Source organism: Haliaeetus albicilla, chromosome 6 (assembly GCF_947461875.1).
Source record: "Haliaeetus albicilla chromosome 6, bHalAlb1.1, whole genome shotgun sequence".
NCBI lineage: Eukaryota > Metazoa > Chordata > Aves > Accipitriformes > Accipitridae > Haliaeetus > Haliaeetus albicilla.
In genome coordinates, this window is record NC_091488.1 from 1,864,412 (window position 1) to 1,889,475 (window position 25,064).

Consider the following 25,064-nt stretch of genomic DNA (forward strand, 5'->3'; position numbering starts at 1 on the left):
GGGCCTGCCCAGCACCCACGGCCCTCCTCCTCCTCGGAACCGCTCTGCGCTCCGGAGGGAATCCTACAGGGGGACACTGGGGGGGGGGCGGTGGGAATTGCCCCCCCCCACTCGGGGGAACCTCCAGGACGATGGAGCCTGGGGGGGACGGACGACACACACGCAGCGAGGGGAATTCGAGCAGCCCCAGTCCGGGATGGATTTTCAGCACCTGCAGCCCCCCCCGGTTCCGCACCCTCGGGGCGAGGGTGGGCAGGCAGAGATGAAAGAGGTGCGGCTCCCCATCAGAGCTGCCGTTGTGGGGGGGGGGGGGATTAAAAAAAAATTTACCTTTCCCACCCACGCAGCGATGCTTTTTTCCAAGGGAAAAAAAAAAAAGAAAGAAAAACCAAACAAAAAGCCGAGCGGTGCCGCTGGCTGCGCTCCCCCCGCCCCCGGCAGCAGGTGCTCGGCGCTGCCGCCCCCCCCGCCCCTCCAACCGCGGCAGCTCCCGAGTCATCCCGGCCCTCTCCCCCCCCCCACGCCCCTTCCCATTTCACTTGGAGATATTTTCGGGTGGCGGGAGCCGCCTCGTCATTTCCGCCAGGAGAGAAAAAAAAAAATAAAAAAAAGAAGAAGAAGGCACCGGCGGCGGGGAGAACGGCGGGAGCCGGCGGGCAGAGGCGAGCCACGACCCCCCCCCCCGCCCTCTTCCCGCTTCTCCCCTCAGCGTCGCGCGGGGACCGGCCCTCTCCGCGGGGGCCGGCAACCGCCGCTGCCCGCGGGGGCGGGAGGCGCCGGAGCCGCCTCCTCCTCCTCCCCCTTCCTCCCTCCTCCTCCTCCTCCTCGCCTGAGCCGGCAACATGAACTGAAAATCCCCAGAGAGGCACAGAGGCGGCGGAGCGGAGCGGAGCGCGGAGGCAAGCCGGGGATCTAGCGGCTTCTCTCTTCCCGCCGCCACCCCTCACAGCTTCGCCCGCAGAGCGGCGGCCGCCCGAGACCCCCCCCCGCCCCGCGTTGAGCCCCCTCATGGCCCTCATCATGGAGCCCGTCAGCAAGTGGTCGCCGAGCCAGGTCGTCGACTGGATGAAAGGTGAGCAGCGGCGCCGGGTCGTGTCCCCCCCCCCCCAAATCCATCCCCGCAGGTGCGGAGGGCTCCGCGGTTCCCCCCCCCCCCAAGACGTTTTGGCTGAGGGGTGGAAGGGGGGGGCTGGGGCGGCCGGCGACCCCCGGTGGGCCATAAAGCCTGGGGGGGGGGGCACCGCAGGCGGTTTGGGTCGGTGGGTCGGTCCGCTCCCCCCCACCCCGGCCCCGCTGCCTCCGGCCGGGCCGAGGGCACCCACGCGTGGGGGGGGAGGTGGGCTGCCGTCCCCCTCCCCAGGGCCGGCGGGTAGAGATCGTGATTTACAGCGCTCCGGGGGGGACACACACACGGGGGGGGCACCGAGGTGTCTGTCCGGGGGTGCTGCTCCGCTCCCTCACCTGTCCGCCCCCCAAATAAAGTCTGCCGAGAATAAAAACTGTGGACTTTTCTGGGAACGGTTTTCCGTTATTCTGCGCGCACCGGCAGGGCTTTCACGCTGTAATTTAAAAAAAAAAAAAAAAAAAGGTCTTTTTGTGGCGTGGTTTGGATTGGGTGGGTTTTGGTGTTTTTTTTTTTTTTTTTTGTTGTTACCTTTAAGTTAGGCTGCAGCTGTGTTTGGAATAAATCACCACCTAGTATTATATATCTTTTTGTGAAGATAGGATGACCGGATGGGTACAACTTTTGAACAACTGCTACATTGTGGGAGTTCTTTATAACATGCTGTGTGCTACTAATGTGACAGTTTCATCATCCTTAAAATTTCAGGCATATAGCATATGTTTTCAGTTATTCGATCCTGGCATCTATAGCTGTCGAGTTATAATTATATTCGGTAACATACATAGTTTTGCTGTTTCTGAAGTGTTCTCAATCCATAGAATAATAACAACAACAAAAGAATAAAGCGATACTTTGTATCCCAAGAAATTAGTAAATATTAGTGAAAAACTTGAAAGAGCTACAGATGATCAGTATCAAAAGCAAACCCTTTGCAACTTCGGAATATTTTGTTACAGCTATTTAGCTTCCAACATTTTTACTTCTGGAAAAAAAAAAAAAAAAAGATTGTGTAGGAGTTTTTTCAAATCAACATCTGAGATACCTCCCCCATATTTTGAGAATGCGGAAAAAATAATGAATTTGCTGATAGTGCATTTTTAGAACTTCAAAAATTTAATGCATCAAATACTTTTCATGAATGACAGGTGAAGTACATTGCATACTCTGCTTTTGTATTGCATCAATATAAAATCAGTTCTTTAAAAACAACAGGCTGACTAAATGATAACGTGAAAAATTGTGAGGCTGGATCAAGGCTTGTGGTTAGAAACCTGTGACTAACACGCAGAGCTGCAGATCTGTTTTTAAAAATGATTATGTGAACTTCACAAAAAAACCAGTCATTGCAGTCGTGCCTACTTTTTGGATTATGAAGCTTGCTTTTTAGTGTTTAACCTGTTTATTTTGGTGCCAACGCTCAACTGTTTCTCTGGAGTACCTTCATTTTTACTGAGCAAACACAGATACGTTGCTTCAAGCTTTCATTTCTTCATTTTGTATTCTGAATTGCAGATGAACCTTCATTTAGAGTGAGGTGCAAAGAGAGAAAGCACCTGCCTTTGACTAGCACTGTTAGAGGAAAACCACCTAGATGGCCGCTCTAGTTGCAGAAGTTGAGCCTGGAGATGAGTGTGACCAGCAGCCGTGGGCAGGTCTGGTCCCGTCTGATGGATCACACCTTGCCCAGTTTGGAGGAAGGACGGTAGTGGGTCGGGGCAAGCCGTCTTGGCTGTAACAACTTCGTTTTCCTCACTTAGCATTTGTAGTGTCGCGAACGTTGTTCCTGAAATCCGGGTGGCAAAATGTTCTGCTGCCGCTTTAAATGAGTTGCCTCCAACCAATTACGTTTCTGAAAGTCTCAAAAATAGCTTATTTGTGTTTTAAGAGGTACCCAAGACAGCTCAATGAGGAAAACGTGAATGTGTCATGAGAACTTTGGGATGAGTGCGTTAGTGGTCATTGCATTAGTGGCAGCCAAGTCTGGTTTGCATAACTGACATTAAACTTAAAGATGCGAGAATATTTTGCTGACTTACAGGGGTTATTTTACAGAATTATAAATGTCGAACTCTGTTTTAACCTCTTCCTTGAAGTAAGTGCGTGCCCTGCTATGTAATATGCCTGCTCAGAGCACCTCTGTAAAGAGCATTCTTCAAAATAGATTTCAATGTTCAAAGCAAAATCTTTCCTGAAAAAGGAAAATCCTACTGTTTAACATTGTTTACAGTTATCTGAAAGTAAGGGGAAATGAAACACTTTAGATTTTATTGCTCTCAGTGTTTTTGTGATGGTCTTGCTGGTATGACCTGAACATTTGCAATAAAAGGCCCCGTCTGGAATTCTTTATTTAGGCAAAAGAGCCATTCCCTCAGTGGCGTTTTGTTCAGGGCAGCGATAAAGCATTGGGCCTCGTATTAAAAGATGTGAGAAATGAAGACAGGGAAAGTATTCCTGCTGAAAAGTGTCAGATGAAAGTGCTGAGCTCTGGGCTGGATGGCTGCACAGGGAGCAGGCTCAAGCCCGTGGGTATTCATGGAATAAATACAGTCTCTCCCATGCCTTCTCATTTTTTTAATTCCTTGATATACACGGTTGCTCTATGGATCCTTTAATAGCCTATGGACGCTAACGCTGCTGTACCTGGAACTGGTTACGCAAATAAGCGACTGCCTAAATGCTGAGCCATGAAAATGTGCGCGATAAGAAGTTGCGGACCAAAGCCCCAGTTAAAACTTTGCAAATGAAAAGGACAAAACGAGCGGAGCCTGTGCCAGCATTTGAGTTTTTGTGTGGTTTAGAATGAACCCACCGACAGAAGATTAACTGTCACAGAGCTGGAAAAAGAGCAGATGGATTAGCTCATCTCTCCCACAGGATGGCATATTGTATGTGGAGGATAGAATGAATATTTAAATTGATTCAAACTGTGTATTATTTTGCTTTTCATATAGTTAGTACTAATTTTAAAGGCCCTGCATGGATCAGTGAGCTGAAACTGTGTCAATCACCTCCTCTGCCTCCCCTTCGGAGGACACGTGTGGATTCCGCTGCCGCGCTGCAGGCCTTTAACACGTTGCATAGGCGAGCGCCGTCGAACGTCATGGCTCTCGCTGACTCGGGAAGGGAACGTGTCAGATGTGTTTCAGATTTCTGAGGGGCTGAGAGAACTCAAAGACAGGCAATTACTTTCTAAACATCAGGATGTTTTTAACCGAGTCTTGTAATTTAACTTCTTTTGTCTGAGGTTATTTATAATGGCTGTAGTTTGATAAGGACTTGCTGCTTTTAACAATGTTCTAGTTTTCATTCAGTACCAATCTCTCAATGACAGAATCTGCTCGAAAAGGCAATCCACCTTGAAAAATCGATATCACTTTATCTAACAAAGCTTAAATATTTTTTTTTTGTTTGCTGAATGACAGCTCGCAGAGCTTATACTAAGCTCATACAGCTTAAACTCTTGTAATGGTAGTCATACTCAAGAAGCTGACATCTGAGGCATGGAGTTGCTCTAAAGGCCTCTAAAGCTGAGGAATGGGGGCTTTTTACCTCTATAAAGTCCACCCTACGAGCGTTTAGAAGGATGTAAATATTTAGAAGGACTGGGGGCAGAGAAGGAGAAACATGAACATGCTAGCAAAGCGAAAACAGAGTGCAAAAGTTCCCCATTTGGATAATTGAATATTATATGGATTTAAGAACTGCGTTTCTGTCTGCTCTTTATGTGCAAAAGTTCCTGTCCGTTTTCAGTCATGTGTGTGTTTGCACGGAGTCGTCATGGGCTGCCGACAACCGTGTTCCGCTTGGCGTAATGGGAATTGCGTGTTACTCGTCAAGAAAATGCAGGCGTTTGTGGGAATGCTCTGAAACGAAAGGCTCTAATACTTAATGATTTAAAAAAAAATGTTGCCATGGGGATCCTCTTGCTCCTGTGCCTGCATGTGCAGAGCCCTCGGACTTCTGTGGTGACACCCGGGTCCTGCTGCAGTTCCTGAACCGTTGACAGGGGAGCTCATCAGTGAAGGCACTGAGTTAAAGGCGCTTTCTTACGCTACTTCCCTTCATGTTGCTTTCAGTAGGGCCCTTAACAGATGTGACCGTTAGAAATAACACGGAAAAGGCTGAGTTGTCTCAGGGAAACAAAAGCTCCATATTTAAGAGTATGAAAAATGCTTGGATTCTGAAACTTTAGTTCCTTGTGAAGCTAGCGTAGATGACTGATGAGCTGCAGAACAGTCATCGACTTGAATAGTCATTGCTAAGTGCCATATATGGAATAGATCAGGTGTTTTACAGTTTGTCAGCATTAAAACTGGGTTTTTTTTTTTCCTCCCAAGAAAAGTAAACTGAAATTTTGCAGTATTGGAGGGTACATGTAGTGCTCTATTAGTTGAAGTGATGCTATTAAAGGGAGTTAGGACTTCTACTGTAATGCCTAGCAAGCAAAGCTGTGGAAAAGCTGTAGAAAAAATATGAAATAGTGCCACAGTAGGAACTCAATTTCGATGAACTCCTGAACTTTTTAATTTATAGATAGTTACTCCATTTGTAAGAAAGCACTAAGAATTTAGTAAGACAAGTTGAGGGTCCTTTTGGAGAGGGGAGTTTGTATGAAGGCAGATAGTCAAGAGTCAAACTGTGCTTTCCCAAACTTTAGTTTTAAGGACTCTGGCTTTAAAACTGTAGTGAAAGCAGCACTGGAAGATCTCTCTCTTTGGCTTGTTTATTCTTCCTGTGGATCTCTCGCTTTTTGCTTGCCCTTCTGACACCAGGAGTTTCAGCAGTATCGATGGCCACCACATCAGTCACAGTGATGGGTTTTAGAGCATCTTGGTTTGTGATTAGAAAAACCTCTCCTGCCGTTGTTTTATCAGCAGAAAATGAAACTGCAGTTGCAACTGGGATGTGTCAAAGCCTAACAGCCCTGGTGTTGCCATAGCAAAGGCAACGTTACATAAGCAGGCACTCTGCAAATACTTCATGCAGCCAAATTTTAAGTATAACTTGAGAATTCATTTCTATATTAATGACCTTTTCGGGAGGGAGCTTTCCTAGATGAGGTGATTTCGCTTGCTACCGAAATGAATGTGCTAGTTGTGGAGCTCTTTTAACGCTGGCCATTTACACCTTTATTTTGTTTGAACATATTGTTCTGTTTCTGAAACATCTGTTAGTTTAAATATGGCCTCACAATATGTTTTCTCAAGTGTTTTTTTCCAACAGTTCAGCGAAGCTCTATATTCTGATCTTATTCCGATTTATTTGCACACTGCAGTATTGAACCAAGAAATTTACAGATGCCTTTTCTGGTTCATGGGTGTCAAGAATTTTGCAAGGCAGCGATATAAACCAGATCGCTTTTCAGATGAGAGTTTTGAAATAGATATACAGATGTATTTTTAGAATCTTTGCAAGTAGTTGTCTTTTAGCACTCTGGCAATAATAAAACAGGCAGTTTTATCTCCTAAAAACTGAATTGGCAAATGGTCTAGCCTTTCTGTCTGACCCTCAGATGTGTAGATAACCGTTTAATCTCGTTAAAGTTACTGTAGCATTTGACTGTAGCTTATTTCTCAGAGTCCAGTAGTAATATTTGTAACTGATTTCCAGAGGAATAGGGAAAAGCTGTTTCCCGAGAGAATTCTTGGTATATCGGCTTGCATTCAAAGGTATGCAACCAGGAGAAAGAGGAAGCTCGTTCCTCAGGCTTCCTTGCTATGTTGATGCTGGTTTGTTGTTTGGTTGGGTTTTTTGTGTTTGGGTTTTTTTTTTTTCCCCCAAGAAGTTACCATTTCCTCATTAAGTCATAGGATAACTATATCAATGATCACCTGTAGCAAAAGCACTTGCCTTTAGCAGGATAACTTAGCCTTACATTTCTAGATCCAAATAAAACAAAACTCTGCTGCTATCATGCTTACTGCTTAAATAATTTACTTAATGAAACCTTTAAACCTTCAGTTTAGAAGGTGAATAGTTATTAAGACAAATGCTGTAAGATAAGGGTTCCCAAATACCTTACTAAAAAAATTCCAATTCTGGAAGGGCTGTGTCGTGAAACTATGAAATGCCACGTTTTCTTCATTTGTCTCTTCCAGCTTTTCAAACACATCCACTTTTCCAAAAAGGTGAAGTAGGGAGATGGAGATGAGTTGTATTTTTCAAGAAGAAAAATTTTGGCAGCCCAATATTAGGCCCATCTTAGAGTCAAAACGCAGAGGAAAGCAACTGCCACGTGAACCTACGTGCAGCCCTGTGCAGGGAGCTTAATTTCTTCTTGTGGGACAGTTGGACCTCGCAGGACATTTGCTCTTAAATTTAAAACAGCTGACCGTCCAAGAGCAAGCATCTGCTGCTCCTCGTAATGCTCCTTTCCTGCAGTTGAAGGGTGAGGGGCTGGAAGACACAGGTCCGTTGGTCTGCTGCACCCAAGATCTGGAAGGCTACAGGAGCATCCCCTCATAGACACGTTTTGCCCTCACAGTGTGTGGGGGTTAGCAGATGGCTGGTAGATGAAATAAATTTTTCCTTGAGGTTTCCAGCGCAGGCGTTTCTCTTATGCAAAGGGAATTCAGTATATCAAGTCATTTTAAAGCACTGGAGGCTTGCAAGTCTAGCCCTTTTTGTTCTGCTTATCTGCCAAATAATATTATCTTTGAGAAAATAGGTGTGAGTGTGATCTTGTAGGGTGCTTGGCAGTTTATCCTTTCCAGTTCAGCCTTTAAGTAGAAATTTAGGGCGCTTGGTACCTCAGATGAAGTGCCTAGAACAGTAATTTCAAAGTGTTTGGCCTTACATGATTAACATCTGCTACAGTACCATATGGTGGGAATTTCCAAGTAAACTGTTAATTAATATATGAGTGTACCAGAGTAAGCCGTAATTAAACTATATTCAGCTGAAGTGTATTATTTTAATATAGTGGGATGCAAAGTGCTGTACTTTTGTATTATACCTTTTCTGTTGTGTGAAGAAGAGGGTAAAAAGTTGATGAGAAATAATTGAGCCTTTAAATTAAAGGTTCAAGTAGCTTTTTTTTTTTTTTAAATAAATGTTTTAAGCTGTGCATCAGCATCAAACATCCATTGATTTAGGTGGAACAGGGTCTTTGTTTGGTAATGCTGAATTTTGGACTGTGAATGCTGTGGAGACTCCTCTGCTAGGCTTTTACTGGTGTCCGCTGTTGGGTGGTCAGTGGTTGTCCAGCAAGCAGATAAGCCATTGTCACATAACTTCAGGTATCGCTGATGGGGCCGTGCCTGTGCCGCTTGGTCTAGTACCACCGATGGAATGAAATCTCCTGAGTGAGCTGGCCAGAATGGTCTGGAGGAGTGTTGGGGTGGGAGCTAAGGATGTGCCTGAGCGGGGGTAACGCCGGGACCTCCTCCTTGGCCCTCTTGTATTTGGAAGGGTGAGTAAGCCTGTGGATACCGCTGAGCAGCTGGCTGGGTCACCTCTGAAGGGCTCTTGCCTCCCACAGAGGATGACTGTCAGCCATATAGAAGTTTATAATATTACTGTTTTTGTTGAAGTGTAGAATTTATTTTTGGTTTGGCCAGATCCACCAGTTGCCAATAGCTACAGCTATAAATGACCTATTTTAAAATAGATACTTCTTCCCCGGCCTCCCTTCCTTCTGTCTTTCCTTTCTCTCCCGATAATCGTCCCGTCAATAAGGAGGTGAAGAAAACCTTCCTCTGCGTAATGAGGCCAGATAAATACAGGTGGGACATGCCAGTGTTGTCTGAAAATTCACTAGATGGCATTCTTCCCTCTGAGTCAACACTGAAACCCTTCATGGGAATGACAAGAGACCTTAGTGTTTCTAGTGAGATGTCAACCTGAAATCTTGACCAGGTGTGGTTACTGAAGGATCGCTGGTGTTCTTCATAATAGTGGGAGAGTTAACTCTAGCACCCTGATTAAATTCCATGTTAATAATTAAAATATTTGTAACTGGATTCCCTCTCATTGATATCCATTACTGACATGTGCCTGCCTGCCTTTCCTTACTTGCTTTGTAGTTTTGTTGGTTGCTTTCACACAGTTGATATTTTGATTTGCAAGGTGCAGTGCCCTTCTTGTCCTTGTTTTGTTTCAGATTTTCAAGAAATATTGGTGGAGGGACCTGTTGAATGCAAAGTAGAAGTTGCTTTCTGAAAAAATAGCTTACATTGTGTACAGTCAACTATTGTGAATCTACACTTGTACCTCTTTGTGCACACCTTTTAAATACCAAACAAATAACAATTTTCTTCCTTACTAGTCTGATAGAAGCGTGACTGGAGTATGGGGTGAAATATCCCAAAAGTACCTTCTTGAGTGTTTGGCATTGGTTGCCTTCTGGCTGGCTTGTTTATTGTTGCTTCGTTGTCATGGATAGAACCGTGTGCCCTTTGTCTCCGTTTCTCTTCAGAGGTCAAGCATGGCTCTTTTTTATAGGCTTTAATTTATTACAGCTAATATGAAAAGAAATACAAATCTGTTAGTGTGTTTTTATTTTTGTAGTCTGCTTCTACTTGTTTCTAAAACTTTCTGTAAGTGGACGGTGATGAAGTAGTCGTTAGTGCCTTTCAGAGAGGTGTTTATTGCCCTTTTCAAATATTGCGGTCTTCAAATATTTTCAGATAAAACTAACTGCATGTTAGTTTAACCTAGAGCGTGGAGGCTTATTGCTTCTTAAATTTCTCTTTATGTTACTTAGTATAGTCTTGAGTGTTGTGCCCCACAAGTCCTCTTGAAAATACCTGTGATTGGTAATTTCACTGTTGGGTACTGGACTTCAAAATCAGATGTAGTTTTCATTACTTTAGCTGTTATTTCATTGTATGTTTTAAACCATATGGATCTTAGCCGTTTAATGCAGTCTCTGGTCAAAAGCCTATTTCTGGAGGCCTGATAATTGAGGCCAAGAGCACAGTGCAGTGTGAATAATTTGTCATGCTCTATGTGTGGATTTGAGAAAGAGAGGTTCAGCATGGAAGCGTAATCATTGCACATAAGAAATTTCCATATAAGTGTCAATCTGAATGTTTGAAGGAAGGAGGACAGTTTATCATTAGAAAAATAAGAAAGTTAGGTATATGACAGGACTCCCTGAGAGCGAATAAACTCATTTTTTAAAAGGACTGGATATTTCATAGCCTTCAAAGGATTGTTTTAAATATCTGCTTTAGCAAATAACATTACTGGCATAACATTTGAATGCCTGCATGAGTTATGATGAAGCTACCCTTAGCAACTATAGAAAGTAGAATGGTGCATATGCAGTCATGAAGCTTCTGTATTCCTAAGATTAGCATGTTTCATTGTGTGGTTTGGTTTGTGGTTGGTTTTTTTTTTTTTTTTCTTTTTCCTTTTAAATAAAGGATTTGGTGTTCCTGGTAACTACCTTGGCTTGAACAAGACAGCTGAAGAGTCGTGGCAAAGCTGATGAAGGAGCACTAGCCATCTCCCTGATGGAAATGTCAGTATTTGAAAATGGTCTTACCAGCCTGCCAACCCAAGGTCTTGGGAAAAGCAAAACACTTGGTGCAAGACAAAAAAAAAATCACTTTTCTATGAAAACATACCCCATGTAATATGTAGTATTCGCTAGATGTATAAAAGGTGAAATTTGTTGTGGAAGGCTAAAGGTAATTTCTTTTCAGTTACTAAAAGTTTACAAAGTTAGTTTACAAGGAGCTCACTGATTCTTTGCTTGCGCCGTCTTGGTTGATAAAACCCTTTTCTGTTACTCTTTTGGACATCATCTAGTTTCTCTCTTCCATCCTAACCGCTGTCCCTCAGCTCACTACAAGCCACACTGAACTATTCAATTATGAACTGGAGGTAACTAATGCTGATGAGAAATGAATGAGTAAACCTGAACAGACTGGACAATTAGTGACTGCCTCTGGTGGTGTTATCAGATGATAGGGTTTTATCCCTCTTCTGCGACCGTTGCTTTCTGAGGCAGGGTGCAGTGGTGGGCTGGAGGTGGCTGCTCGGGCGTCCGAATGCCGGGGGTTGTGGGACGGGGGCTTGAGGCTGCAGGATACCGGGTCCTGCGTGTTTTTCACCTCCCCAGAGCTGCGCAAATTCCTGCTTGGAGGAGCGAGTGCTCTGTGTAATAGAATAACTGAAAATGTAACTTTGATACGTGACGTGTTCCTTCAAAAAAACCCAAACGTTAACCAAAGATTTGTTTTCTAGTTGAAGGTAGAGCTGAATAGCAACTTTGCTGCCCAGTCCCTGATAAAAAAAAAAAAAAAAAATTAAAAGACCCTTACTTTAGAAATTGTTTGTTTTTCAGTTGATAATGTATTGCAGGCTGTGTTGAGAATCCAAAGGAAAAGTGAACGTGTTCATAACCCTTCAATTGCATATGTATGAAATTAATTCAACTAACAGGCAGAATTAAATAACATCTAGGAATTGTAAATCGCCTTGTCATTTCATTAGATTTCCTCACTTTGTATCTGTTCGCTAATGTGGTCTACTTCTTACAAGGTAATTGACTTGTATTTATCTTAAGAATTAAAACTGTAAATCTTAAGCCTGTACCCTCTCGTTTAGTGCTCTCAAATACCGTAAGGCATTTCCTGCAGAATACTGTTTTGATAAATCTTACTAAATCAAAATTCACCTCAAAGAATTAAAATGAGACCTCTGAAGGAAAAGATTGATGTGTGTTGGGATGTAGTTTCAATCGATAATAAAATTGTTTCTAAAATTACAAATTTATCTAATTTACTTTTCTTTTGATAAAATCTTGGAAAGTGTTATGGCAGCTTACAAAGTTGTAGCTCAAAGTTTTTGAGTTCAAAGCATCTCAGTAATGTCAAATGTTATGACTGTACTCCTTAGAAAGAAAATGGCTTCCAGATTACAGAAATTTAAAAATGAGCAAATAGATGGAAATAGCTTTTTAGTGGCATGATTAGGTATTTAAATCTCAACAGGTCATTTGTTTTTGTTTACTGCTTACTATTTTCTGTCACAGTGGAACAGCACAAAATGATAAATTGTAAATGGTTTAATGGTAAAAATCAGCCATCAGTGTTGAGAAAAATAAATCCGTGTAGCTCCTCTAGAAGAATGCACCCTTCTTGCATGTAATCAAGCACCATAAGAACAATTGACTTGAATGAACTTTTGATGAGTTCTTAAATGTGCTCCTTTTAAAGTTATTATCGTATGACAGATGGGGAGTAAACTAGCTAGGAGTTCAGAGAGGTCGGATAAGGCCAGCTATAAAGAGTTGTCTGCCTGTTGTTTTTTTTTGTTTTTAACCTTTTTTTCCCCCTTCCCTTAATGACTTTTTGCTGTGGCATATGTGACTTTATTTAAGTTTGCTCTGTGTGCTCTAATCCAATTGCTCTGTTTAGTCAGACGAATATTTTTTGTCTTGAATTTTAGCTTTTGTTTTTAGCGTTAAATGTGCATATTTAATTAGGATATGTTATTAAAGATTAGATTCTTACAATGGGATGTGTGCCAGCTCTTGAAATGAAGTCATGGTTGTCAGGAGATAGTAAATAATAAGCTTAGTAAGGTTTAAAAGATGTGTCTTGCAAAACGTTAGCCCCTGTAATGAGTGCAAAGTGGCAACAGCACATAAATATCCATTATTTTTCTCCAGCGGATCTGTTTGAATATGTTTCTTAATTTGAATTAAATTTTCTTTTGCCAGTTTAATGAAACAAGCAAGAAGGGATGTTTGTCTTTTGAGAAACCACAGTTTCCCATCCCAGAACAATGACTTGTTTTGAACTGAAGGGGAACAATTCGACATTCATACAGTATCTTGTAATCTCTGTTCCCAAAGCCACGTTGAAAATAAGAAACTGCTGTCCAGCAAATCCCCAGTTAGCTGCAAGGGGGAATCTTGGATTCCCAACTTTGCTTTCGGGGCTATCTGTATTTTGTTCTTCATTTTATCGAGAATCTCGTAATACTCCTGGGAGCAAGGGCTTGCAGCGTAAGGTTCCCGGTGCTTTGCTGGAGGGGGTGTGTGTGTGTGCGCCCAGGGTGGCATTGGCAAGAACAGGATTTGGAGACAAGGATGGGTCTGTCTCCATCCTAATTTGATCAGACAAAACTGTCTGCAATCATGCCCTGAAAGATTTAGAGCGGCTTTTGATGACTGTGGTTTTAAATTCAGGCATCTAATTTCTGTCTGTAAGTGCATGAGTCTCTCGGTGGGCCTGGGCAGAGTTAATTCCTCTGCTACTAATCTGTGCGGTGGGTTTTTCATTGATGTTTCTGATGTGTCCCCTGTGGGAGAAGAAGGAGCTGGCACAGCCCTTCTTCGGGGTGTACCCCTAGCCCAAAGCAAGGGGGGAAGTGGGAACAGTATGTTGGATAAAAACGTGTGATGGGGAAAGCAGAGTAATTTAAGTGGAGAGGAGGAAAAAGGTGTGATAAGCATACGCACGTGTTCTCGGTCACTTCTGTTTTACGTTAAATTCTTTTTTAATTTTTTAAGTTAGATTTGAAACATTTTTGAAATTACATGTGTAAAATAAACGTTTGACTCGGGAGCCATGTGGTATGAGATGTAACCCTGGGAAAGAGAAATTGCCTTTACTAATGAGCAAATATTTCACTTGGGATTATTAAAAGGAAAACGAAACCAAAGCAGTAATGAAGAAAATTCCCAGTATTTAGTAATGCGGGGATGCTCACCAAGTAACCAAAACCTGTGGTATCTGGTGCTAAAATGAAGTAGGTATTATGCAAAGTAACAGCATATTGTACCAAGCTGCTAAAGGCACACAAAACTCGGTTACTTAATACTGGAAGGCCTTAAAAATCCTACATTTCATTTTGTAAGAAACTCTTCTCCTGCGTGTCTGAAGAGAATTACAGAACGTGGTTCTTCATACCGCTGAATTTTTTCCCATGTGCTGCCGGACCCTCTGTATTGTTCACTTTACGGGGAGTTACCAGTATTTCACCAGCAGGTGAAGAGGCTGCTTGTCACCCACTGCGTCGTGAGTCCTCCAGCTCCTCCTCGTTACAGGGCAGGGAGAAGGTTAAATGCCTTGTGTCATCTCTGCTTTAAGTGCACTGAAGCATTTCTAACTGACTGGCTGCTTTTTTTTTAATGAAAGAAATTTGTCGTCTAACAGCTTTATATGCCCAGCTAATTAAAACCACTCCATTATATTACTTTCCATATATCCTGTTTGGTAGGCAGAAATTGCTTGCTCTTTCACAGATTCATTTCTTGTTGATGTTGGTTTTGTAGGACGCTGCTGTCTTGAACTTGTATAACTTAGAAATAATAAGCCATTAAGGCATTTTATATATTGGAAAATACAAAGATTTGTTAATCATTGACACAGAAAACATTTTCAGTCTTGTTTAGCATCATAAGCTACAGTTTGTTCTGCATGTGTAAATGCCTCAGCTTTATGGCAAGACTAAGTTGACAGACATTTAGTTTGATACCTGAAGCTTGGGAATGTGTTTTAAATATAGAAATCGTTGCAACACGGTATGCCTGTGCTAGCAACCTTGTTAAAAACCATCAGGCAGAAAACCCACCTTTTTTTAGTGAAGAGGTAGGATTTTCTGTACTTCCTAAGGCACTTGCTGTTGGTTAATGCCCTTCAGATTGTTCAAAGCCTCGTACCTTTTGCCGGTGGTCTCCTCGCCGCAGCGCTTTGATTTCTTCCATACGGATCTGAGTGTGCACAGGTGGGACTTGAAGATTGCCGTGCCGCCTGTCACTCCCGATTTGAGACCTGGAGGTCTGAGGAACTTCACCCAGCTGGGAAGCCGGACCGGCTGTTGAGATGGAGCCACCTTCTAAACAAATCACGCGTACCCTGCTTTTCCTCCTATCTTGTTCTCGTGCCAAAAGCTGTGGGGTGGACTGAGGATTAACAACCCTGTTAACTTTTGTCCCAGCTGTCAAGCAGTCCCTTGACAAATTCTTCAGTGGTCATGTTGGTGTGGATTCTGTAGCACACTGAAAAGAGAAAAAGCCATTATTAGTGGCTTAAAATTTCACAGATGAGGTTTCTATTCAGTATATTGTTCAGTCAACAGGCTCAGCAACAAGTTGGGTTCTTTCTGCAAATACAAGAGCCTTAAAAGTGAGGACCGACCACCCCCACCTCCCCAAAAAGAAGGGATGGAGAGGGGCTTGAGTAGGCACCTTTCTTCATCCCGAAGTAGAGAATCATTGACCAAGGACGTTACAGCCTGAATGGCACGACAGAAAAGGTGAAGTGAATTATTGCGGAGGTTATTTGGAGGGAGGGATCTGGTAACCAAATGATAATTGCGCACACTTCTGGCTGAGCAGCAGAAGCCGTCACAATTTGCCATCTGGTTGGCCATTATTCTGACTGAATATAGGAGGGGAGAGAGTGTTTGTAATTCATAACGTGGTATTTTGGGAGAGGCTTGGTGCCGGAAACCAATTGGATGGGTGCCTCTTGTCTTAGCCTCTGTAAAATGTAGGCCCTGTATAACCTAGTTTGTCATATGCGAAAAGAGAGAGGCAATGTATGAATAGAAGGAGAAAGAAGAATACTGCAAGTTTTTTGTTTTGTACAGATTATCCGATTAAATGATTCTGAGCAATAGGAAACCGTTTGGTGTAAAATTCCTGCCTGCTATAAACTGTAGGTCTGCTTTGATCTCGCACAGTGCTTATCACTGTTACCATGATAAGCGAGACACTAAAAAACAAATTTGTGCTGATGAAAAATAAACAAATACAGCACCAAAACTGATGTCGGAAGCTCCTTGAAGCTTGAGAAATATCAGAGCTTTGACCAAATACTGATACATGTCATTGCTGTGGATATGGCGGGCTGGATCTGCATCCCGTTTGTTACAAGGGCAGGGGGGGCTTTGGTACATACTGCTCAGTCAGTTACCAATTATGAGTCGGGTCATAAGGATTTTTAAAAGTGCTCTACAGATAAGGTTAATAGATCACTTGGTGAGTCTGTATAGCATGTTCATGTGTTAAAACAAGCTCAAAATATCAGTTGAGGTCCTGAAGAGTACTCATTGTTAATAGTCATAGTAAATGCTGACATTCTTGTAAGCTCTAGCTTTTATGTGCACCAGGATTTGCGATGGCTTTTAAAGGAACATTTTCAGGGGTATTATGGACTTTCTCAAGGAAAGTTTGAAATTACATCATCTTACAGTTCGAGACTAAGCCTTCTCTGTTTCTCTTTCTGAGTTTGCATAAAAGAATTGATGATATTAAAATATCAAAACTGGTAGGAAAAGAAGCATAACATAGAAACTAGAGAAAACCAAAGTAACTAACGTAACGTGTCTTGAATAAGCTATGCACCATTTTTCTTTTTTTATTTCATAATGGCAAAACATTATGGCAACTGCCATGAGCATTTACCGTACGCCAAGGCAGATCGCAGGGCAGAGCAGACAGAGACGCTTTTATACTTTTGGCGGAGGGACTAAAAGAAGGTCTTCCTTGGCTCCCGCTTTGGCCCACGCTTGTGCGGTTCCTGGTGTGGGCGTCGAGGTGCCGATGGACGAGCGCGGTCGGCCTGTCACCGCCGGTGGGGGCTCTGTGGCCGTGCCGAGGCGTCTCTTACCGTAGCCCCGTGGCTCCCTGCAGCATCCGTGGGCTATTAATGTGCTCACGGGGGGGGAAATTACCTGCCACGCAAGACAAGCCTGCGTCCAAAGAAAGGGCGCTGTGAACTCTCACGGTTAACAAAGAAATGGCTTGCAGGTTGGTTAATCTGTAGAAGGCAAGGGGGGTTTAATACCGTGTTTTTAATTAGAGCTCGATTCCTGAAATTGGTAGCTGCCCTTGTACAAAAGTGTGGACTGTGGGGTATGGAGGGAGGTCTGAAAGGCTCCCGGGTAGGTAGGCGTGAGCTGAGCCGCCTGGGGAGTCCCGTAAGATGGTCCTACATGGAGTAACTCCGTGTAACCGGCGCTCAAGCGGCCAGGTCTGTGATGTGTTGATTCTGACTCAAGCAAAATGAAAAAGTAAAATTCATTCATTGCTCTATAGGGAAGCTTTCCAACAATTGATGTTTTTGTCATGTTTTGAACGCTCATTAGCACTTCAGATTAGCTATTAAAGGACATGAAACATTTAATCACCATGTCTTTTTTTGTTAGCAGTAGTCACTAGTGCAAAGGTTTTTGTAAAGAAAAGATTTGTAATTAAGTGAAAAAATTGTACTTTAACAATTTTACTTGGGGTGCAGCAATTTCAAGCGTTGAGACTACTGGCCTAAGCAAACTACATTTTCTTCTCCCTGAAATAATGTTTTTAAACTCTTGAAATCTTAAAATAGTAATAAAATAATTCTAAATGTCATGCAGAAGCCCGGAGGATCCTTTTTTACTGCCTCTAAATGTTTGGGCATTTTTAGTGTTTGGTGCAAAGGTGAATACTTCTACTCACGATTGAAACTAATGATTTCTCATCTTCTGAAGGTCTGCTGTTTAATGAACTATGATAAGTGTGATACAACATTGGTTCTGTAACAGTGACACACTCATTGAATTGCTTGTTTCTTCCCTAGTACGGGTTAGCTATTAAAAAAGCTATTTGGAATAGACTTCTGACTAACTTTAAAAAGGAGCTCTCTCCATTTTAAATTTATAAGGAAAATTTATAAGCCTCAGAAATCCTCAAAATACTGAAGCACAGTCTTTTATTATGATTTTAGCCTGATATTCAAAAGGTTCCAAATGACAGTAAAATAAAACAGCTAATTTCTTCAGGGGTCCATAATTGTAGGACCTTTTTCTTAAATTGAGATCTGTTCCTCTGAGCAAAATTGGCACTTAATCAAAATAATTTTCATGTGACTATTTGTATTCTAAAAATACAGAATGTGTGAAAGATTAAAAGCAAACACTCATGTTTTAATAGTATATTCCAGGGAACTCTGAAGGGAGTTGCCATGGAAAACATCCGTGAAAGTTTGCCAATCAACCCCAATCCTTCCCTTTTGCAGTTCTCAGCCTGCCCCAAGCCGCGGTGGGAGAAGTCTTCACAACGAATGCGTGCTGCGAGGACTTCTGCCGGCTCTGCTAACCACGAGCACGTGGGCCGGTCCCTGCCCGCAGCGATGCTCCGAGCGGCGGTCCGGCGGGTTTTGGGTGGAGATGGGGGCTGGCCACACCACGGTCTTCCCCAGCTGGAGCGGGCGCAGCGAGGGACCCGAAGTACCCGCGCCACAAGGCACGGGAGGAGGAGGAGGAGGAGTAGCGGTGGGGTTGTAGGTGGGAATTGGGGACGGGGGAGAGAGGTGACTCTGGCGGCTGTTGTTCCCGCTCGCATCGCTGAGTTGGGAGGGGGCTGAGACGCGCTCCTTTCTCCTTGCCTCGGCCACCCCTAGGGGAAGGCAGTGGACCGCAGGTGATGACTGCTGCAGTCAAAGGTCTGCGGAAGAACTGGGATGCAGGAAAATACACTTTTGTTTCCTGTTAATGCTGAACGGCAAAGTTTTCTTTCAGAAGTAACTGTGAAAACCTGGCCAAGAAAAACAATACCTTGTTAGGTTTTTCCCGCATGCCAGCAGGGTAAATTTTCCTGTTGGCATTTAGAGGATGCTGAGTAATGAGGATTGGGTTTGCAGAAGAAAATCATCTCCTCTTCTCTGGAGCTTAGCTTCTTCCATACAGCGAGGGCCTCTCTGCAGGCCCAGCTGAAGTGTAACCTTGGTGGTAAGCAGTGGGGAAGGTGAAATTGAAGAGCAAGATGCAAACAAAAAAAGGTCAGTTATTACTAGAACTAAATATATTTTTGTGGGCTTGACAATCCAGAAAATATTTCTTTGAAAAAGGGAAGAAGCATTGTATATACTTCCCAGCTTGTAGAATCGTGAAAATATGTTTATCCTTGGCAAAGTGTCTTAAAGTCTCAGAAACCGATGTTACAAGCACCTCACAGAGACATGTGGGACCCTGCCTCTTGAGATTTCACCACAGGGTTTGAGCTGCAGACCTTCCTGTGGTCAGTCTGTTACGTTTTGAGGTTGTGCGCAAAGATTAACTCCTTTACACTTCGTTATCAGCTATTGCATGTTCAAAACACTTGCTGACTTGTTGGGGTTTTTTTCCTAATATATAACATGGAAAAGTCTTGAAGACCAAATTCAGGAAAAATGGGAATCCAGGTATTTTACCAGTACTAAAACATTTCTGGGTAAAAACCAAAAATGAAGGAAGACGTCAATAGGCCTTACAGTTGTATAAAACTGTATTAGAATTAATTTTTAACACATTCTATATATTAACACTGGCTAATAACGTGTGTTTGATGAGAAAGCTTTTTTTTTTTTTTAACATCTCCAAATGCTGATGCTTTTGAGATTTTCACAATATTCTAAGGTAATGACATTAATTTCTGCGAGAGACTGGAAAGAGCATACTTAGGTCTGATGTTTGTACCTTCCATAAAATCAGTTAAATTCTTTAGTCTCTGCTGGCTAACAGCTGAAAGGACATGAGTAACTCTGCAGCTTTCTACTAGAACTAAAGCTTCATCACCTAACAAGTTGCGCAAGCTCACGCTTGCATAAAGCACTGGCATGATCTGCTCTAGTTTCAGTAGGAGTATTCACGTGCTTGAAGTTAAAAGCGTGGATGGTCTCAGAACCAAGGCCTGTATTTGAGAACTGCAGTGTAGCTGAAGTACATATACCTCGGAAACCTTATTCTGGGGATTTTGTGATTTTGACTTTTATTTCTGCAGCGTTAATACTGCATTCATGCTAGCATCCAGCATTCAATTTGCATGTAGTTAGTCCTTAGTTACTCTACTGAGGGTGGTATGTTTTTGGGTTGCCAATAGCTGTGAAAATAATGTAATAATGAATAGTCCTGCAAAAGTACTTGTGTACTGACACTGTTCCTCTGTTTTATCTGGCATGAAAGATTTACTTTCTGGGAAGCTAAAAAAAGCAGTTGTTGTTTTTTATGTCTGTACCCTCAGAAACTTTTTCTAGTTGTTCTCATCCAAGGTGTTTTTAAAACAATACTTTCTCATTGCTTTTGTTTAATTGCTTTTAATTGTTTTAAAATGTTTGGGCATTTTTTTCTTCAAGATGGGAATAGGCCTTCTAGAGATGATTTAGGAAGTACTGTTGCTACCAAGTGTCTTAATTAGCAAGTTTAAATTTATATCTGACTTAGTAAAATTCTTTCAAAACTCAGAAATGTTAGGATCTAATGATTTAAGTTGGGCTGTGAAAGCCTCTAATCCTCTGCGTCCAAATTAGCCTTCCTAATCCTATGTGCAGAAAGGAGGGGAGAGACATTTTGGGATGGAGTTCAATAGCATCAGGCCAAACATTGAAAGATTGTTTGCACAGCTGTGTCTAAGCAGTGACCAAACTGTTAAACAACCTAGTGGGGGGAAAATGAATAGAAACTCCTGTTGGCCAGAGGACTGAGTTTCCTGGACAGTGCTCAGGACGTTATGAAGTCATTGCACATGCTGGGTCAGGGCTTTTACCCATATTTTCCCCTTGCTCCTGGGAATAATTCATGCTTCGCTTTTTTTCATAATAATATAATTGGCTTAAAGCATCTGAACAAAATCCTGTATTGACAAATGATGCATTGTAGCGTACTTACCTATAACTTCAATTAGGGAACCTTTCCTGGCCAGTAAACAGTTTAACTGATGTGAGAGGAGACAGTGCCTGTATATCTGTCTTGCTTCCTTGCAAATTGTAGATTATGAAACTGGACTACTGAGCAGTAATTTAATCAGTGGCATCAGAAGAGCATTAAGCTGCATTAAACGTTGGGTCACCATCAATGTCAGATGAGTATTAAATTATGGCTTGCAACTTAGCAATACTCATGCAAAAGGCAGTGCTTAGGTTCTTGGCAAGCATATAACAGTTTATTATGGAACAGATGCTTTGGAGCTTAACATATGACTGAAGTGTCAAGTTGTGTCAGAGAAGATGGGCCCAACACTAACGTGGTGCTCTGACTTCGTGAGACATGTTAGCGAATCACTCCCTACCTGAACGACGTGGGTTAAAAGTGTTTCATTAATAGGATCTCCTGTTGAATGCTTGGAAGTCAAAGCACTGCTCTATCTGGCAAAGAGTGGCTTATGCGAATAGGTTATAATAAAATTCTCTCTACAAATGGTGGAGATGCAATTCTCCTGATAAGGAGGGAGGATCCCTACAGCCTGCTCAGAGTTTGAATTTTTATGCAGAAGAAATATCATTTTCTTTCTGGTTCTGGTGCACCATAATATTGCCAGCCTTATATTTGGAGGATGACTTTGATACCTCTATTGCTGGTCACAGATTTTTCCAAGTAACAGCAGTAAGGTGAAACTAGTGACGCTCTTTCTGGGTGGCTTTGCTGGTGTTAGCAGCAGCTCTCATGCAGCAGCTAAATCATCGAGGCTTCTGTCAGTCTGCTGTACGGCTCCTGCCACTTAGGAAAGCTGCGTGCTGCAGGAGATGCTGACCTCGGAGCTGTGCAGGGAGAGAGAGGAGGATGAGAAATGGATGCTAGAATAAAATGGTTTCCCCGTTCCTGTTTAGGTGCAAAGAAAGTGAGGAGATAAAGAGAGGGAGTGGGTCTGGCTGGTAGAGTAACAGATGGGCGGAGGAGATTTTTTGCTGGTGGTGGTGCTGGGAAAGGACTAAATGAGAGTGACGTTGATGTAGGTAAAGCTTACCTAGTCTTTATGCAGCCTCTAGCTTGGTGGTAAGACGGGTTCTCCAAGTGGGAATCCTAGCAAGATTTCCCTGCCCATCTGCTGGAGATGGCGGTTAGGGTTCTCGCCAAAATCTTGCCCGTGGTTAAGATTTTCTTATCTGATTGTAACCACGAGTTGGCCACATAGTCTTATGGGCACAATATCATGGCAGGATATTTTAAGCCGTGTTAGAGGTTTTCATTTATTAAGGGTTGCATCACTGGTGCTCAGATGTTGGCAGCCAAGTTTCTGCTGCTGTGCCAAAGCCATAGTACCCCTGTTTTGTGGCAGGGGGCTGCAGGTGGGAATGCTGCAGTTTCAGCGGAAGGACAGCAGAGCAGAAGGCAGTGGTCTTCATGGGGGGGTCCTATCATCCGGCTGCAGGACAGGCTGACGGAGGTGATGGGGCAGCATGTTGCAAAACCACTCAAAAGTCTCCAGAATCTCCTTCCGCCCATAATTTTCACCCTAAAATTTGGTGTTCATTTGCTTGTTAAAAAGTACTGTCCCAGAAATCCACGTGTCCTATATTGTTATAGTGTTACTTTTCAAAAATATACCCACAACTTGTTGAAATTTTAATACTAAGCTATTAATACTAAAGCTTCAGAAATTTTTTCAGTTTTTCACTTTCTCCCTATTACAGTTGTGAAACTGGCCGTTATGCAGAGAACCAGCTCTGAAGGGGATTTCAGCAGAGCACAACCTGTCATGAGCAAGGGAATTGCACCTTATCTTTATAGGCATTAGTATTGCTATTTCCTATGTACCAGTGCTTAACTTCATGCATCCTTTATTATTAAAAGCCCTGTTATTTCTGAAATAGTTCAAGTCAGCGAAGAGATTCTAAAAGAACTGAAGAGTGTTAAGGTATTACTGTTTCTTAATGGGAGGCTGAAATAATACATAAGCGCTAAGATGCATGTGATGCAGTGCAGGATCAGAATAGAGCTGATAAATACGTGTTTAACAGACTGGTTGGCATTTGGGAATGGTAGTGGAAATGATGCATTTGATACCTCGGAGCAAGTACTTGGAAATAAAGGTGTCCTCTGTCTTTCAAAAAAACCCACTCTTGAAGTCTCACTCAGGTTCAGAAAGTTTATTTTTAATGAGACCAAAGGAGTTTGTGGCAGGTAACAAGGAGTCTTTTCCCTCAGTCGTTAGCGACAAGGAGGAAGGCATGCAAAGTCAGCCAGAATTACTGTGATCAGAATAGTAATTATTATTAATTCATTCAGGTTTTACAACTACTTCAAATGGCATCTAACCTTATGTTTCAGGTACACTTTTAAGAATAAATATGGAATAAGGAATCACTCATACAGTAAGAAAATTAGTACATAAAACAAGTGCTGTTAAACTGTGCAGAGTGAAAATTCAGATATTTTCTTGTACTATTTGGTTTTGGTTTTTCATTCAGCTTTTGATTAGGTCTGGATGAGGTGCTAACCAAAATACTTAACTATTTTTGTATGGATACACCCTCTCCATCACTTTTCAATATAAAGTAAACAATGCTTAAATGGGCAGGAGATGATGGAGCAAGACCAAGAAGTATACTGCCGTTGGCTATATACAGCTGGCACAGAAAGTGTTAAACAGCATTTACCTCCTGGTGATGTCTTGTGGAAATGGGCAGGAATACCCACAAGTGGGACCCTTTATCCCACGCTGACTGATACAAGTATTTAGTTCTACCAGCCAGGGATACTGCACAATAAAGGGTGAAGATCACACAAAGGAAACCCAAGCTCAAAATTAATTCAGTGGTAAAACTTTAAATGTATTTTTTTTTTCCTTTTATCTGATAAGCTATGACAACAATATACTAGAGCTTGTGGAACTGCAGCCTCAGTTAAATCTTGGCTCTGGTTTAGATTGCCATGCCTTCCACGTGGCTCAGGGCAAGGCGGTTTGTAAGTACAGGTAAGCAAAACACCCGAGAGCATCACTTTACCTTGTGCTGCCTTCTGAAGGGCTCTGTACGAGCAGAGCTCTCATTGACAGTGCATTTTCTGTGATATTTCTGGCCTCTTTCTACCTGAATTGCTTGGGAAGCTGAGCACAGCGCGCATCTTCCTCCTACCCATAGATGGTTCTCAGCGTTGCCTACAACAGTGGCAAAGTGTGGGCAGTTCAGGTTTTTCTTTGGGTTTGCCAGCATTAGGCCTCTGAAATGGTTAAGTAAATGTGCATACATGTGTGCATTATAAAACATTAGTAGCGCTAAACTGCAGCATTTTGCACAAACGTATATATAGTGTGTAATGCTAATACTTAATGGAGTACCTCATCCTCTTTTGGGGAAAGACCTTCAGGGACAGGTTTCATACCATTAATTTAGTGCTGTGCAGTTAATAGTTAAAAACAAATTGTTATGAATTTTCTGTGACACGTGTGCACATTACTTTCCATGCGAACATTCATTTCTCTTGCCTGGGGATATAACATTGATGGAGACTTGCAAGAGACTAATATGTCGCTGTAGATTACTTCAATCTTTGAAGGGTCTAATTCCTAGTTACTGCTTTTTTGCTCATATCGATAAATTGTATGAGCGAGTGATGATGCAAAATGAGAAACTAGCTAAAGTGTAACTTAGGTTGTCACTTCAACAGATGTTTTTTAAATTTTTATGTATTTACAACTTACGCAAAGCTGACAACATTATTTTAAAAAGTATATTGCCAAAGAAAATAAAAAACTAACAAATGTATTTTGCCATGATCCAGTTGTGTGGGTTGCACTCCCACTTTACAGGCTTATGGTTCATATTGTAAATTTTACATTATGGAATGTGTTCTTCTCTCCTAATGAGCAAGCGGGAGAGCGGGGAAGAGCAGGCGTGTAAAGTTGTCCTTCCATGTACTTTTATATAAAGCACTCTACTTTGAATGCAGTTTGAAGCAGATTGTCTTAGCCAAGAAGCTTAAAACTGAAATGTTTTCGACTTCTTAACATACACTGGATCTGTGCATATCAGAATGTAATAAAGCTGTTCTTGTAGGACTGTTTGTAAGGTTATTTGAACGTATTCTGTCCAATTATGGGTGATGTCATTAGGGTTCTCTCTGAATTCTGAAATCCTTCCTGAGAGAAGACAGATAGAGTCAGTGAACGCTGGATGATTTTGCTGGTATTAGAAGGAAAATAAAATGTAGGGGAAGGAAGAATAATTTGCAGCATGGATGGAAGTCATCGTATAAGCACTCCCAAGCAAGCCTAGCATCTTGGCCACTGTTGCTCCAGAGA

The 25,064-nt window shown here is 42.4% G+C and overlaps 1 protein-coding gene across 8 annotated transcripts in view; it reads left to right on the top strand.

Annotated features, from left to right (window-relative positions):
- Positions 1-692: 692 nt before the first annotated feature.
- CNKSR2 (connector enhancer of kinase suppressor of Ras 2) overlaps positions 693-25,064 on the top strand; it is a 215,695-nt gene continuing 191,323 nt past the window's right edge. For 6 of the 8 annotated variants that reach the window (XM_069784814.1, XM_069784818.1, XM_069784815.1 and 3 more), the window contains exon 1: positions 694-1,072. In XM_069784814.1, coding sequence (XP_069640915.1) covers positions 1,009-1,072 — 64 coding nt within the window. In that variant the 5' untranslated portion in view covers positions 694-1,008. Of the gene's footprint in view, positions 1,073-25,064 lie in introns of all 8 variants that reach the window. The other 2 variants (XM_069784817.1, XM_069784820.1) reach the window with 1 other exon arrangement.